Source organism: Xenopus laevis, chromosome 7S (genome assembly GCF_017654675.1).
Source record: "Xenopus laevis strain J_2021 chromosome 7S, Xenopus_laevis_v10.1, whole genome shotgun sequence".
NCBI classification, from domain to species: Eukaryota; Metazoa; Chordata; class Amphibia; order Anura; family Pipidae; genus Xenopus; species Xenopus laevis.
The window spans coordinates 32,213,354-32,231,534 of NC_054384.1; the positions used below are offsets into that span (position 1 = coordinate 32,213,354).

An 18,181-nucleotide genomic window follows, 5' to 3' on the forward strand; every position below is an offset into this window, starting at 1 on the left:
CCTGTATAAATTTCCCATATTGTGAAAAACTTGTATATACATGCACACGTGTATTATATTGCAGTACAGGAGCAGAGATCTTACTTTGCTTTTATCTTGCTAGAGGGGGAGTCACGCAATATATTGATTTATCCATAAATTACTAATTTTGTTTTTTGTTTTAATTTTATTTTGTATTTTATTTTTATTGTTTTTATATCATGACCTGGATGAATCAAAAACGTTACAGAGACAACTTTGGTTATATTTTCTTATAATATTTAGAAAATACCAATACTAATACTAGAAATGTTGTATAGAGCTGGAGAGCTGGGTTCTGCAGCAGCTGGGGTGCCAGTGGTTTCCTGTTCCTTATTTATCCTGCATTAGTAGAAGTAAAAATCATCTTCCTGCCATAATCTTCATTTTCAATAAATTACATTTACCAAAATATAGCATCTAAAGTAAGTAGTGATGGGCGAATTTGCGGCGTTTTTGCTTCGCTGAAAAATCTGCAAATTTCGTGTGAAATTCATGAAACAGCGAAAAATTTGTGAAACAATTCCAGTGTCTCGTTTTTTACGCCGGCTTTTGTTTTTTTGACGACTGCATCCGTTTTTTTGGCGAAAATGCAAATTTATTTGCCAGCAGCAAATCGCGCAAATTTGCCGAATAAATTCGCCCATTACTAAAAGTAAGCTATTATTTCATATATATTTAATTTCACCATAAATAGGCTTAATATTTGCCTTCTCTGTATACATTGGTCACATGAATAGTTTTTGTCCTTGCACAGCACAATTAACTTGTGCTAACTTCTGTTTTATATGAATGCATCAGGTGGAAGTTTATTTTTCACCTTTAAACTTTCATTTAATTCTTGCTAACTTTCCATCCCATTATTTTTGTCTCTGGTGGGTTTTGTTATGTAACTGACTACTCGGCAGAGACAAAAAACATCATTATTTGTTGAGATTAGTTACACATAATGGACTATAATTGTACTTTGGCAAGGTTTAGTCCAGTATTGTCCATATGATTCATAAAAGCCATTTTGCTATGATGGCATGTTTTAAACTATTATAATGGATACTTAGGATTTGAGGTAGGCAAAAACAGTTTCTAATTCAAGCTAACTGTTCTTGTCCTTATTAAAGGTTAAGTCAATTTAAAAACCATTTTCTTTAGTCATTTTAAACTCTATATTTTTCTATTTTATTGTTTTTTCTTCATCCATTTACATTTATACATTTTATTTTTTTTCTTTCTTTGTTCTATCCAACTGTTGTTTGTCTGTCCTTTGTTCATCCATTCCCCTACCCTCACAGAGAGTTTCGCCTCTCACCTCTATTTGAAGCAAGAGCCTCACGAAGCTTCCCTAACTCCCTTCACTCCCTCTTCATTGGCCAGCTCGGGGCTGGCTGACATCCAGCCTTTCCAGATGGCCCTCACGGTTGATGCGTCAACACCTACGTACAGCTCCTTCACCCACCATGGCCCCCCCTATGGGCAGTTCGGCAGCCAGCCACTCATAGCAGGTACCAAATTTACCCTCATACATAACTCATCTAAAACCCAAGAAAAGTTAGAGTATCTTTCTTTACTAGACTCCATTGCAATTAAAAACAGGGCTCTCATAAATGTCAGCAACCAATTCCGTGTAGACTCAGTTAATTAGTTACTTATACCCGCTTTATGAACTGATGAAGAACAAGTGGCGTACTGTCTCTTTTACTCCAATTTCATCGTATGAACAAAAGACAATGACAGTGCCTCATACATTACTGCCAATAAGGAGACCTTTTAATAACCAAGGGCAAAATACTAAGTTAGTAGTTCCAGAGCATCCATTTCTAAAGCTAAAACATTGCACACATCCATTAAGATCAACCCTTTGAATATGTGAATTTATATCATAAAGAATGGAAGTTATTTAAAGCATTGACTGTATATATGATACTCAGATGAATATACCTGTTGGGCCTCATTAGCTTGAGTTATATCCTTTGCATGGAATGTAGAATTAAAAAAATGAATTGTTGAGTTGTAGCAGTTTCAAGTGTAACACATGTGATACTTTTTGCCTCTCTGAATAACTCAACCTAATCTCAATACCCGTTTCTTTATTGTAAATTTATTGTAAATTTAAAAAAGGTGCTTACCTTGATATTCTTATAAATCTGCACATTTTTTTTGGGGTATTAAAATACACCATGCATTATTAGAATACTTTTTATGCGTTGAATATTTTCCTCCGTGGACCATAGTAATAAGTTTGTATGTGGTCTTTACGTTGGAACATTCCAAGTATTTTGGTGCATTTTTTGTGTGTTTTAGGGGCAGATTTATTAAGGTTCGAATTGTAAATTCTAATTTTCAAGTTGGATTTTTGGTCAAAACTCACAAATTCGAGTTGGGAATAATCCAGACTCGAATTCAAATTCAAGATTTATCATACCTTGACTCTGGAAAAAAATGGAATTCGATTGTAAGCCACCTAAAACCTGTTCATGTAGTAGTCAATGGCAGAGGTCAAGTGACCCATCTGAAGATGTTAATAGCCTTCCTGACATTCGAGTTTTTTTTTTTCGGAGAAAAAACTCGATTCGAGTTTAGTTGAATTTGATTCTTGTTTTGGGTCGGTAATATTAATAAAGTTTTAGTTGTTCAAGTTTTTTCTTAAATAAGATACTATTCAAGTTTCGAGAAAAAAAATGGTTTAAAAAGTGCAATCTATTTGTCACTCATGCTGATTTAAGATGACCATATGCAACAAACAATAATTTATTCAGAACACCAAATGAGCCCCATGAAAGCCTGATGGATGTCTATATGATCCCTGATCAGATATTTATGAAGTGGTAATTGTTTTGGGTCCATACAGTATATGAACAATAACAAAGGCATCCACATTGTAGTAAATTTACCCCAATGTGTCCACTTTTCAAGTATAAAGAAACTACAGGTTTTGCATAAGATTCTCCAGTTTATTTACATATTAAAATAGTAAAACCCCTCCTCTGGGATTTAAAAAAAAACAAAACAACAAATAACAGTTTATATTTATATTATATTTTTCAAAATCATCTGACAGCCAGTCTGGTTTTATTCCAACCAATTTATACTGGTATCAAAACTCTCTTCATATTGTTAAACAAATTAACCTTGACTTGCTTTGCTTTTTGCAAATGTTATGTTTTCTGTCATAAAGTTTTGTTATATATCAGTGTGACTATATTTATTTGGGTAAAAATCCTTTCTAGTATTTTCGATTTTGAAAGAAAGCTTACATAGAAAATACAGGAAATAAAGCGCAGTAATACAAGAATACATTACAGGACTAATTAGCTCTGTTTAGCCTTGGTGAAACTAACAGGCTTTGTGAAATGGCCAAATCTCTTAAAGAAGGAAAATCAGTAGCACTGATGTGTGTTCAATAGCAGCCTCAATCCTGTGACAATCAGTCATACCTGGATAAACAGAGGATTTTCAGTGCTGATTAAATTCATTGTGAAATTCAGTTTTTAGCTACTGTTCATTAGAATTGAATGTATTCATTGTTATATACATCATGTCTGACAGAAGAAAGTCCACTCAGATTGTTGTAAAGCAAGACTACATCAAATTAGTAGTTAAAGCTTTTCTTGTTGAGACTTTTGGAAACTCTTGTTATCTACACGACCCACTCTGGAGGCTATAGAATTGCTACAGACAATTCTAGCTACATAACTCTTACTGGGATAAGCTTCCATGGTCTTCCATGATTATACCTTCTTCATAACCTTAAAGCAGTTTTGAATAATAAAATACATTATGTATAGAGTCTATAGACATTCTTGTAGAAACATAGGTTTAAAAAATGAATTGTTTGCTATGCAGATTGTTGCCTTGCTACTAATGAAAGCTGTGTAATTGCATCATTAGGCAAATGTATGTAAAGAAATATTCTTAAACGGGTATTTAGGCTGAGAAGTTACTTTAAGTCTGGCGTAGATAGTAGGTTTGCCACCTTTGCTGATGGCTAAACCTGAACACGGGGGCGGGCAGATAGCATTGGGGGTGGGGCAGTGATGTAGGAACAGGCATGATGACATCAGAGGTGGGCACAATGATGTTGGGGGAGTTATGACCCCGGGCGAGGCTATTCACTTAGATGCAAATGGCTGGATTTCTATCCAGTTTTCGCAATGTTTTAAAGTGTTGATGCCCAGTTCAAAACCACACAGGTGGCACCCCTATCTCTATCGATATTTTGCTTGACGAGTAAGCCCAACCCTTTAATTACAGGTATGAGATCTATTATACAGAAATAAGTAATCCAGAAAGCTCTGAAATACAGCAATGCTACTTTAGAAATAAACATATATTTTTGATTGATTTGCTTTTTTTCGTATCTGTAATAATAAGCAATTAAATGCACTTGATAGTAATGAAGTCATGTTGAGTTGAGTATCTTAGTATTTAAATGTTTTTCATGTATTGGCCAAATTATTGTTCGGGTTTCATAAGGCTGAAAACCGAACAGAAAGTTCAGACCTGAACAGGCCTTAGAAAAACCAGGTCAAAACTGAACAGGTGGCAACCCTAGTGGATAGCAGTATTCTAAGAATATTTGCAGCTCTCAGGCTTGGAATTTAACCTGCAATCTGGTTACTTGCGCATATTTGCCATGAGTAGAAACATAAGCAATACAACATAAGAATAACAATAAAACTGAAGTCTCGTCATCAAGTTGTTCAAGTAAGAAAGTTACTTAGAATAGATCTGTCTGTGACATGCTAAAGTTAATGTATATAAAATGAGATTTGGCTGTACACACGGTGAGCCAAACTGGCTGACCTTATTTGCTCATGCTTTTAATTAAATGTTGATATTATGCAAAGTTAAAGCACTTTATTATTATTTTGTATCAAATAGCATGCACCTTAACTTAATGAGTAATCTGTTTTGATTCATAGGACGAGATATGTCAAGCACCACTCTTCCAGGTTATCCACCTCATGTACCTCCAACAGGACAAGGCAGCTACCCAACATCAACTCTTGCTGGAATGGTACCTGGTAAGTTACTGCTGCTCTGGGAAATACTATTATTTGTAGTGACAATAGATAAGAAGAGTTTGTTTGTTAATGTGTGCAGTTAAGGGGGTTATTTATTAAACTCCGATTTGATCTCATATTTTATTTAAAAAAAACATGACCAAACTCCCATGCCGAATTTGACCTTCTTTATTAATTAAAAAACACAGAAATTAATTGTTTTGGGAAAAAAAATATAAAATTGAGCAAAAACCCAAATCTTCCTATTTTTTTAGACTTTTCTCCCGAATCTGTAAATTTTTTAGGATTTTTGCCCGAAAACCCCTAATTTTTCAGATTTGCAGGCTAAACTCTGAGTAAAGCACATTAGAGATTGGTTCCTCTCCCATTTACTTATACAGGACCTCAACAGGTCTGAGATTTTCAGATTCAGGCTTCTTGCAGCATCAGGGTATAATAAAGCTCGAAAAATGTGAGGTTTTTTTCCACCAAAATCCCCAGTTTTTACCTCAACCAGATAAATTTAAGGTTTAATAAATAACCCCTTAAATGTACTCTAAGGGGGTTATTTATCAAAGTCTGAATTTATCTCAATATTTTTTGCTACAAACTCCGATCAAATCCGCTCGGGTTTTTTACTCTTTATTATTATATTTTCCCGAAAATTTACTTTGCGGGGCAAAATAAGATTTTCAAGACTTTTTTCTGACTTTTTTATCCGATTTTCACTATTTTCACTATTTTTTTTGTCATTTTCACCCGAAAACATTGGGGTATTGCCCAAAAACCAGCACACATGAAAAAATCATTGCAACTTCTATGCAACCTTGACAGGTCTGAGATACCGGATTTTCAGATTCTGACTTTTCCATCCTAGGGGTTTAATAAATTCTGAAAAATTCAGTCATATTTTATTTAAAAAAAAACACAAATTTTTGTGAGTTTTGCATTTGGAGTTTAGTAAATAACACGCTAAGCATTCCTAGACATCACATCTATACAGTTACTTTAGGATCCCTGCTGATATTTGCAATGTACGGTGAAAAATTAAGATTTTTGAAAAAAAAATGCCATAGGGTTAAAGGGGTTGGATGTATGGTACTGTAGATGTGAGAAATTGGGATGCTCATGGGATATAACGGTTAGATGAGATGTAAAAATATTTTTACCAATTGATTTTCTTGTAATTCACGCACAAAAAATAAATAAGATCAGAACACATATATGTAGAGATAAACCCCCTACACACAACTGCAATACAACATGCACTCTTTCTCTATCTACATTCATGTGTGTGTCCTATACACTTTCTTTGCTCTTACTCTACATTTTATTTATCTGCATGTACATCTTTTTTGTTTATCCTATGCACATCTGTGTATTTTCGCTTTTATGTATCCTCTTTCTTCTTCACCTCTCTGCCTTTTCATTTCTCTTTCTTACCCTTTAGTCTTTCTTTAGAAGCACACACACATGCAAACACTTTGTACAGTAGCTCTTTGATAACATGCCAGCATTAGTTATTAAGCTTGGAGCTTGAAACACATAGAATGCAGCACTCCACAGGTCACTTACATGAAAGAGGCATCTCATTATCACTCCATTGACAGGCACCAACGTTTCGGTCCACCATTCGGTCCAACCTGTGGAGTGCTGTTCATGTCTTTCCAGCTCTAAACCATGTCTGTTTCACTGCAGGACTGGGAGTGGTGAGTCTCGCACCTTGTGCATATCTTTTTTCATTTATTTTTCTATCCTTCACTTAGGGGCAGATTTATCAAGGGTCGAATTTCGAGTTCATGGGAGTTATGTAAAACTCCCATAAACTCCCATGAACTCGAAATTCGACCAATCAAAATGTATTCAATACATATAAATTTTTCAAAGTCGGGTGAATAGGATCAACCTGCAAAATTCGATTCGAATTTTAAAAACTCGATTCGAGTTTTTTCTCCAAAAAAAAAAACTTGAATGTCAGGAAGGCTGCAAACAACTACAAATTGATCCCAGGACAACTTCCATAGGCTAAAACAGAAATTCTGCAGGTTTAAGGTAAAGAATATTCAAATTCGGGGTCATTGTATGATAAATCTCAAAAATCAAATTCAATTTTTTTTAAAAAAACGAATCGAATTTTAATGATTCCCTAGTCGATTGTGACAGTTTTGGCAATAAAAAAACTCAGATATTCAAAATCGAAATTCAAATTGGAATTTTCACTTCGAACCTTGATAAATATGCCCCTTAGTAGTGGAACCAAATATTATATAATGCATATGGCTGCTTATAATATTTATAGCTCTGATCCCATAGCATCCTAAATCAGAATTTTTTTTTTAACTTTTCAGAAAATTGCAAAAATAAAAAAGTCTTAGTAGCGCAAAAATATTTTAAAATTGCCTTGTATAATCTGGTTGGTGCCAGATATGTCAAATTATTTTTCATGGTTATTTTTACATTTATAAAAGCTTTTCCTGACATTCTAAAACCTTTCTCAACTGTTCTCCTAAACTGGAACATTTTTAACAATCTCACAATTCCCCCCCCCCCCCCGTAGGCCAAAAGCATCTAAGTCCAAAATGTTAAGAGAAGTTTTTCACAATATGGGAAATTTATACATTTATAAATTATCCGGAAACCCATTACCAAAAAGCTCAAAATTATGGAAAGGCCATCTCCCATAGACTCTATTATAATCAAATAACCCAAATTTTTTAAAATTATTTCCTTTTTCTCTGTAATAATAAAACAGTACCTTATACTTGATCCCAACTAATTTACTGTTAGGATCCCAACTTTATTTAATGTTAACATGATTTTCTAGTAGACTTAAGGTATGAAGATCCAAATTACGAAAAGACCCGTTATCTGGTGAACTCCAGGTCCCGAGCATTCTGGATAACAGGTCCCATACCTGTACAATGAAATCCCTGCAATGTTTTTGACAGCGTTTCGCTGGAGAACAATGATAAATCCAAGAACATTTCTAGACAAATCAATTCCTTCTTTCTACTAGTGATAGAATTTGAAAAGAAAGTTATTTTTTACCTGTGATAAGTCTGCCCCATAGATTTTTATTTTGCAAGCTCTTAAATCATAGCATTCAAGGCTGTTTTATGGCCCTCCAAGGTGTGTTAAGTCTAACCTAGAGCTCCTTTGGTTTCTGACCCATGGCATTAGTATGCTGACATCAGACCTACCATAGTTTTTACAGTTACGTTGCAGAAGATGTGCAATAGTGATTTAATATAACTCTGTGCCCAGTATGCTAGCATCATTGTTATTTATTTACCCCCAGAAACATAACATAAGTAAGGCTCAATGCTCCATTAGATGACATTACATAAAGATGTTAAACACATCTATATTTTTCAGACCTTACACTTTACTCCCTAACACATGTAAGGATTCGTTAAGGCAATATGTTAAGATAAAAAAAGGAGCCAAAATGTGTACAGTGAACTGTATGAAAGGGCGCGCAGACGGGTGAGCGGATAGGGGAGTACGTAAATAAAATTCAATGCTGATGAGGAAATTACACTTGTTTCATTAGCGATCAAGCAAAGAGATAGCTCAGTTCCTCTTGGTCACAGTTGAGCTCAAAATCTCATTATCCTCCTGCATGCTTGCTTTCACTTCTCGTCAATAAACGCTTTCCAATGTCCGCTGTTTTATTTTGCACCCTTTCATCACAAACCTATAAACACATGTAACAGGCAACGCTATGTGGATTGGATCAAGTCTTCTTATATCATCCATTACAAATTTGATTGGATTGAGTCCTTGTCCTACATAATGTGTATTAAGGATTGGGGTTCCCCCTGCTTTTAAAGTCTACAAGATAGAAATTCTGGATGCACCTCAGACCTAAATGTGACATAGTGTAGAGAGCAGCATACTGAGGTTCATCCAAAGGGTGCATGGACATATGAGATTATTCCTATTCTGCTCCAGAGTTCAGTCCAATCATTGTAACCCGAATCTGTCTAGATTCTAGATCGTGCCAATTATAATACATAATGCTCATAAAACACTATATGGAAAGACTGTTGTATAACATTTATTTGACATTTAGACTTTTCCTTTTATCACCTATATTGGCTTTCTAGGAAGTGAATTTTCAGGAAATCCTTATAGTCACCCTCAATACACAACCTACAACGAAGCATGGAGGTTCAGCAACCCAGCACTATTAAGTGAGTATTGCTAAGTACATCCCATAAGTCATGTTATCAGCTTGCCATGTTAATGTGCCCCACTAGTAGATACATTTTCTTTTGTGTCAAAGTGCTGTATTTCAGTATAACATTTAGCTATCATGCTGCTTTCTCATTGGTTGTACTCTTGTTGGAGAAGGCAAATTAGTTTGTGTTTCTTGTATGTCTCGTCTATTTGTGTTTCACATTTTCTTGAATGTAAATGTTCTGCTTGCATAATGTTGTAAGCCATAAAGCCAGCTTATAATAATAAAACTTTAAACATCTTGCTCTCTAGTATTTGCAAAAGCTGAGTTTGATAAAACAAATAGTCTAATAGCCAAATGGGCTGATTTGTTAAGTATATTTAACATTTTTATTAGTGATACCAATTCATATTGCTTGTAAAATAGTTAAAAGTATTAGATTTAACAATCTATTATCTAAGTCAGAACAAAATATATAGTTATCACTGTTTCCACTGTTACATTAGCCTTGGTAGTGCTTGAATGTTACTACCTTATCCAAGGCAGACTGCTCTGATTATGCATAAGACTCAGTTACACCTAGGGGCACATTTACTAAATCCTTCATATCGAAGTCGAAGGATTTATCGCTATTCGTTCTATCGAACGATCAAAGGAATAACTGTTCGATCGAACGATTAAATCCTTCGAGTTGAACGATTCGAAGGATTTTAATCCATTGATCGAACGATTTTCCTTCGATCAGAAATTGGCTAGAAAGCCTATGGGGACCTTCCCCAACATTGATGCTCGGTAGGTTTTAGGTGGCGAAGTAGGTGGTCGTTTTTCTTAAAAAGACAGTACTTCGACTATCAAATGGTCGAATAGTCGAACGATTTTTAGTTCGATTCGAAGTCGAAGCTCAAAGTAGCCAATTCGATGGTCGAAGTAGCCAAAAAAATACTTTGAAATTCGAAGTATTTTTTATTCTATTCCTTCACTCGAGCTAAGTAAATGTGCCCCCAAGTTTTGAGAGGGATAAGCAAGTTGGGTCGGATACTTTGCAAACTATTTTGCCACTAAAAAATTTATAAACATTATGTTAATTTTATACATAAAACCAGTGCAACATGTTAATGTGTGCAATATTCTGCATATAGTCAATGCCAACTCACAATCTAAGCTATCTAAGCAAATGTATGTGTGCAGTCTCCTCTCATTCCATAACCCAACCCACATTTCTCTGCTGAGATGTCCACAAAAAGTCAGACTCCCAAGTGGAAGCATGTACTTAAAATTGAGATGATCAGATACAAAGGTAGATAGATATTTGTAAACTGACCATGAAATAAGATGATTCTGGGTAAATATGGAAACAAGGCAGGACAATAATAATAATGATGATAATATTGCATTACTGCAGACAGAGATGATATACAATACAGTGTTTGGACACTTATTCCCATATTTAAGTCATGTATTGCCGTTGTGTTTTCTTTTAGTGTTTTTGTTCACTTTTTGTCCTTTCAACCAGTCCATTTTTCTCCTGTGTTAACTTTCAGGTTCCCCTTATTATTATAGTGCCACATCCAGGGGCTCCGCACCTCCCACTGCTGCCACTGCCTATGACCGCCACTAGTTACCATGGAAACCACATGAAACTACAGGGCGAGAACATAGGCCTCCATATTGTACCTGTCTGAACTATATTAACTATGCCATCGGAAGAAGAGTGGTCTACTCTGCTTTCCTTACTGACGTTCCTCAGCTGTAATAGGCTGCTTTTACCTCTGCCGCAAGCCTCTTTGTTGTTATTGTGCACGGTAGCTAGATGAACATCAAGCCAAGTCATCTGATTTCAGAACTCATTTCCAAAAAAGGCCCACTATTTAAGTTATGCAGTGAATTGTGGTAGGACACCACAGAACTTATGTCTTCGCCCTCAAAAAAAAAAGGAATGCGGAATATGAATACCTTTTCTAAGACATACATGTGTGCTACAATAAAGAGAGAAAGACGTTTTATGGGCAGCAAATGCAAACTCGAGAGGGAACAACAGCTATATATATATATATATATATGTATATAGCATGTTCCGCAAATGGTTCAAGGTACTGTTAAAAGGAGTTTAACCAGAATAATTACGGAATATTAAGCAGTTGGAGGATGGGAAGGCTTAAAAAAAAGGATGTCTTCAATGATGCCTCTCGGGACATTAAAACTACCCACTTTCCTTGGATGGGATGCCTGTCTCTCTCATATCCTCTCTCCCCATTGTGCTGGCATGTCATAATATTCCACAACGACGCAGTTCCAGTCAAAGAAACAATCAACTCAGAGAAGAAGACAGAAGGACATATTAAAGTCGACTACACAGAAAAAAAGAAATAATTAAAATATATGAATATATATAAATATATATATAAATATACTCTGTTTTTATGCTTTATCATGAAGGTCTGGGAAAAAACGTTACAATAGACAATTTTTTTTTTAAAAAAAAGCAAACAAACAAAAATAATTATGAAAACTGAAAAAAAAGAAAGAACTACTGAGGATCAAAAGGAAAAAAAGGCAATTCTTGAATTATAGCCCATCTTGTTCTTTTTTTGTTTTTCTTTTGCACTAGTGTACCATAGTCTCATTTAACAGGACAGTGCTGTGTCCCTGCATCAACTCATTGTGAATATACGGCATTTAAATGAAAAAGAGAAGCAAATTGAAATGCATTTCTTAAATGTAATATTTTATTCATTTTTTTAATGGCACTTAACAAGGCCGGGATTTCAGGTTTACAAACAATTTGCCTTTACAATATTCTAAATGTAAATTATTAGAGTAGACAATTCCAAAATGTTGCCACTTCAACTCATAGAATTAAACCAATCCCATTGCAAGCTTAGACCTCTGTTCAAAATTTGTCATTATTAAAACATTGCATGGCAGAAATTCCTTGCTGTCCCAGGGTTCATGTTAAACTGTTACATGGTACTGCCTTTGTACTACTGCTGTGTGTGCTACACTGACTTTGCATTGCAAAAGGAAATATTCTAAAAACTCACAGGGTGACCAAACCAGACTAAGGGTTGGAGTAAGTAATACAATTTTATTTCATTTAAATTCATGTAAATGCCTTTTATCTGCACTTACAAATACACATGGGAAAGTTAAAAAGAATTTCAAAAATAGAATTGTTCTTACACAAAATACAGTCTATGGATAGCAAGGCAAAACCTTCATTGCTAGAGGCTAGCAGTCCTTTCCAGCAAAAAGATGGTGGAATGGGAAATCCATGAACCAGATTAAAAAAGAGTATTCAAAAGAAAATTAAAAATATATTGGTTTACGGAAGTGAATGAGTAAATATAGTCTGTCCTATCAACCAGCATGTGGTATTTTTACTAGTTTGGATCAATTTGAACAATTAAAGCAGATATTTGATTGGATGCTATGGCTGCTAGGCAGAACAATATACTTCTATGAGGCATATCTATTGATAAATACAGTGGGTTATTCCAAAGTGGCCAGTGCAGTGATGTTATTCTAGTGCAAGGCAGGGTGACGGCAAACTTACTCCATTAAAAGGGTCTTTAGGCCTCAATGTCTTAATGTAAATAACCAGCTGATCAACACAGAACTGCATAAATTGAATGATATATATGGTATGAAGGCCATTTGACAGAAGGCATTGTAACTGCACTCCCTGTGGGTAATTATAATCAGGAAACTGGTACACCCTATGCACATATTCTAATACTATTTCCCACAATTATGTCACTAAATTATGACCCCAGAATTTTGTTCTTCATATGCCTGAATCACTGTGATGTGAACTGAGGAATAAACAACCACTGGTCCTCCAGCCCTGCTGGTAGGGGTATGGAAGGAGTTATTAAAGTCCATACACTGAATATTGAATGGGAGAATAAGGAGACTGGGAAATCTAATTGACCTCTGTTTAGGAAAGATATCTTGAAACTATGTCAAGGTGGGGATATGTATGGGGGTGCCGTTTACGCAAGAATTGCTCTCGTTTTCCCTTAGTGGTCATCACAGATGTTTCTGCTCTTTAGATTTCATTATATCTATTTAATTTTGGATTAACATGGAGGCCATTCATCATATAAGCTAATATCTCAATAAAATAAGTCCTTCCCTATTAGGTTATTCATTTACCACTTTCAAACATTATTTTTACCTTTTGAAAGAAAATATTTTTGAGAGTCACAGAATAATCCCAAGCCTGCCATCTTTCAGGCTGAAGCTCTCATGATACCCAATAACTAAGGGATAATGGGATTTCAAATTCGCTTAGAGCAGGAAGGCCACACACAATGCAAAGAACATCATTGTAACCTCCCAAATCCCACAAGTCTATACCCTTCATCTTCTAATGATATGATAATGTAAGCCATGCTAATGCAGTGCTGAACTGAACTGTTTGCTGTCATAACAATCTATTGTGTTACTATTATCAACAATGAGACCAAATGGTGTTTCCTTACATGGGTCCTTACAGGAAAATATAGCAATTATTTAATGATGTGTGTTTTGGGCAAACTTACAAAACAATCATTGCTTTGTAGCGAGACGTGTGTAATATGAAGGAGAATTCTCTTGTATATAGGTTCAACTGCATTTCATACACATGATATTAAATTAAACTTTCTTTATGTAAAATAAAAAACAAAAAGTGAAACCAAGTTGTCTGTATTTTGCAAGTCTCCCCGTGCGCGCAGAGAAAAAGGATAATTATGTTTTAAATAAAGCACAGCATGAACATAAGTAATTCGCCAAAGTCTACGGGGGTTTGGAAATAACCTTATACTTTTATTTTGTCCTTTATTTTTAAATGGTGAATGGTTTTAGAGGATTAAACGACTATGCAAACCACTCTCTCTTGTTGGTAATACCTCTTTCTGACAGTTACTATCCTGTCTCCTCATTTTGTCTGCCTATGCTGCCTGTTTTATTTGCTATTTTTATTAAAGTCAGATTGAAATAAAACCCTTTCATGACTACAGTGCACATGGCCATGCCCACATAGGTATAGATAACTGGGGGATCTGTTGTAAAGATATTGTCTTCAATATGGATAAATGCTAAAGTGAAGTGACATGGCAATCAGGTTTTTCAGAGCATATGACTATATATATATATATATATATATATATATATATATATATATATATATATATTTGTTTTGAAAGTACCCACACTCTTACTCCAGCAATCAATAGTGGGTGTCAATCGTAATACACAATCTTCAAAATGGAGCAGCACTCCAAAATTTGAAATCAATGATTTGTTTCAATAAATCATTGATTTTACGATTTTTGAGTGCTGGTCCATTTTTAAGACTATATATATATATATATATATTTATATATATATATATATATATATATATATATATATATATATATATATATATATATATATATATACATATATATATATATATAAAATAAGCAAAAAAAACCACACTCATAGGACTTTTGCAAACCAAAAAATTTGTAGTTTATTGCAACGTTTCAGCTAACAACTTATGCTGTCTTCAGGCTTAAGTTGTTAGCCGAACCGTTGCAATAAACAACAAATTTTTTGGTTTGTAAAAGTCCTATGAGTGCGTTTTTTTTGCTTATTATCTATCAATACTTTAGGCATTTATAATTGATTCATGTTTGTGCACTAGCTGTGGGCTTACATATATATATATATATATAAATATATATATATATATGTATGTATATATATATATATATGTATATATATATATATACATGTATGTATATATATATATATATATATATATATATATATATATATATATATATATATATATATATATAATTCTGAGCATGTATACCATGTTTGGTTGTTAAGGGGTTAAGTTTGCTCATTCTTGGTTACCGTAAAACTTAGAAAATTAACTTGTTCTCCCTAATCTGGCTGGTCCATTGATCCCTTTCATTTATTTTAAGGCATTCTATACTGTATGAAGTTCTGTAGAGAGCAAGTACTGTGTATAATCTTTTTTACAACAACTGGTTTTGTGACTTTGCGCTAGTGAAAATGAACCACAACCTGTTGAAATGTGGATAAGTCTGCATGCCTTATCCCCAATGGACACTGTAACCTCAATTACAAACAGAAAGGCTTCAGAAGTAATGACAAAAATGGACATGCAGAAATGGCATTAAAATATATTGATGTATCCAGCATTAGTCTTCTTCTATTAAATCCCTTTAACTGAACTGTAAAGCAATCAGAGGCCCTTTTAACCAATGAATCTGAGGACTGAAGAAGGCTGAGCCTTGAGACATGTTGTGACTGCAACTGGAATAATACTAGAATATGCTTTCCTTGTAAATGAAAAAAGAAGACTTTAATGGCACTGTAATTTGTCTTTTATGGTGGCAAATATGTGTCTCAATATGGACTTTTGAAAACAGATGAGCTCAGACTAACGTGGCCTCGCTTGGCACACTGGACATGTTTCTGCTGTTACAAGTGATCAGACATCTTTAACTGAAGCTGCAATGGCTTTGATCATTGCTTCAGTTGTTCAATTCTTCTTTTGTGCACATGACAAATAAATTTTTGTATGCCATCCTACAGGTTGCTCCCTGATGTGTTTCTGTATTATAACCAATGTGAAAGTTGGCACTAACACATAAGATATTCATTTCAAACATTATTTTTCTAACCTCCTCTCCCTTTCATGTTTAACATTTTGTCAGCCCCCACAGCCAAAAACATACACATGTACATACATAAAAATGCATAACTCAGACCAGCCAATATAAATGAGCTTACATATATAAGATTTTATTATCAACTTCTTGTGTTTCTGGTCTTTGTGCTATGTCTTTCTTTTCCATTGCTCACTTGTGTCTTTTATTCTCACCTTCACCCTTTCCTCAGTTCCTCACGTCTCTGCTCAGGTTTTATTTTCTTACCCAATGTTTGTTTTACTTTCGTTTATCTCTTACAATCTTTGAACTATTCCTGTCTTTCCCTTTTTCTTATGCTTTTCTGCCTTAAACATTTGTTTTCTGCTCATTCATGCTTTCGCCACTTCACATCTGCTGTTAATGTTGCCACGCTTCTTTATGATCCCTTCACTTCTCCCCACTTCCATTCCATTCTGCTCTTCAGATCTTTCCTCACTCAAGACTTCAGAGAGGTCAAACCTGCAGCCCTTCAGAACTTACCGACAAACAGTTGTTGAGCATATGTTGGAGTTATAATTCATCAACAATTGCAAGATTTCAGGTTGGACAGTGTAACATGCAGATTACCCCTACCCCTGTACACACTTGAGACTAGAACCACAGCATTCCTGCAGCACCAGGGCCCCCCTTGTCTGATTCCAGAAGTCCTCTGTACACCTATCATTTAAGTTCATTACAGAGGGCCGAGGTAGAGGAGCAGTTTGCAGAATGCTCAGTTCCTTATTCATTAACACCTTGAGCATATGGCTAACAATACTTCTACAAGGTACTTGTGTCAATGCTCTCACTGATGCTTAGGAACCTTGGAGCTACTGCCACTCTGTAGTTCCACAGTTCCCATAGTGGGCTATTTCAATTGGTGCCCTAGATTTGTTCCTAAAGAATCATTCATTAATGACTTTTTGATGCCAAATGCCAGAAATTATGTGATCTTCTCTCTTAAAATGTGAGCCACAACTTGCTCCCAAGTGCAAAATATTGCAGTGTGCTTTGCTTTATTGGACACATTTTCATGCATGGCTGCAATTATGCTGGAAACACTGGGTAAAAAAAACATGGTGATTTACATCGGAAAATTGCACTTTTCACATTTCCCTTCCTATGTGACTACTGAAAAGAGGGGGACACTAAGGGGCAGATTTACATAGGGTCGAATATCGAGGGTTAATCAACCCTTGATATTCGACCGTCAAAGTAAAATCTTTTGACTTCAAATATCGAAGTCGAAGGATTTACCGCATTTCCTACGATCGAACGATTCGAAGGATTTTAATCCATCGATCGAACGATTTTCTTTCAATCAGAAAATTGATAGGAAGCCTATGGGGACCTTCCCCATAGATTAACATTGATGTTCGGTAGGTTTTGGGTGGCGAAGTACTTGGTCAAAGTTTTTTTTAAAGAGACAGTACCTTGACTATCGAATGGTCGAATAGTCGAACGATTTTTAGTTCAAATCGTTCGATTCGAAGTCGTAGTCGAAGGTCGAAGTAGCCAATTCGATGGTTGAAGTAGCCAAAAAAATCATTCGAAATTTGAAGTTTTTTTTATTCTATTCCTTCACTCGAGCTAAGTAAATGTACCCCTAAGGGTGTGCAATATTGTGCTCTTTAATACCTATTTACTTTGCTCAGGAACTTATCCCTCAAATCTATCCACATCAAATTTGCAACTGACATTGGTGGATGCCAGAAAAGGAGAGAAAAGTGCATTGTTCGTGATGCTCGTGCTTTGCCCCTTACCCCTTAAGGAATGAGCCCTTATACATAATTAACAAATAAGGAAATAAAGACATTTTAAAATTCCTTGTTAAAGGGACATATTGAGAGATGTATTAAATGGTTTGTTCACCTTTAAATTCATTTTTAGTATGATGTAGAGAGTGTTATTCTGAGACAATTTGCAATTGATTTTCGTTTTTTCTATTATTTGTGGTTTTTGAGTTATTTTTTTGCAAGTTCAGCAATCTGTTTGCTAGGGTCCAAATTACCCTAGCAACCTTGCATTGATTTGAATAAGAGGCTGGAATATGAATAGGAGAGGTCTGAATAGAAAGTAAAAAAAAAGTAGCAATAACAATATTTTGTAGCATTTGTTTTTAGATGGGTCAGTAATCCCCATTTGAAAGCTGGAAAGAAGAAGTAGGCAAATAATTCAAAAACTATAAAAAAAAGACAAAATGAAGGCAAATTGAAGTTGCTTAGAATTAGCCATTCTATAACATACCAAAAGTTAGCTTAGAGGTGAACCATCCCAGCAATCAA

The 18,181-nt window shown here is 34.9% G+C and overlaps 1 protein-coding gene across 12 annotated transcripts in view; it reads left to right on the forward strand.

Moving 5' to 3' along the window:
* Positions 1-13,879, forward strand: part of LOC108697493 (paired box protein Pax-2-B-like) — a 69,166-nt gene extending 55,287 nt beyond the window's left edge. For 3 of the 12 annotated variants that reach the window (XM_041571100.1, XM_018227580.2, XM_018227579.2), the window contains 5 exons: positions 1,308-1,517; positions 4,938-5,039; positions 6,629-6,727; positions 9,128-9,214; positions 10,762-13,879. In XM_041571100.1, the coding sequence (XP_041427034.1) occupies positions 1,308-1,517; positions 4,938-5,039; positions 6,629-6,727; positions 9,128-9,214; positions 10,762-10,883 (620 nt within the window). In that variant the 3' untranslated portion in view covers positions 10,884-13,879. Of the gene's footprint in view, positions 1-1,307; positions 1,518-4,937; positions 5,040-6,628; positions 6,728-9,127; positions 9,215-10,742 lie in introns of all 12 variants that reach the window. The other 9 variants (XM_041571099.1, XM_018227581.2, XM_018227589.2 and 6 more) reach the window with 7 other exon arrangements.
* Positions 13,880-18,181: the final 4,302 nt, after the last annotated feature.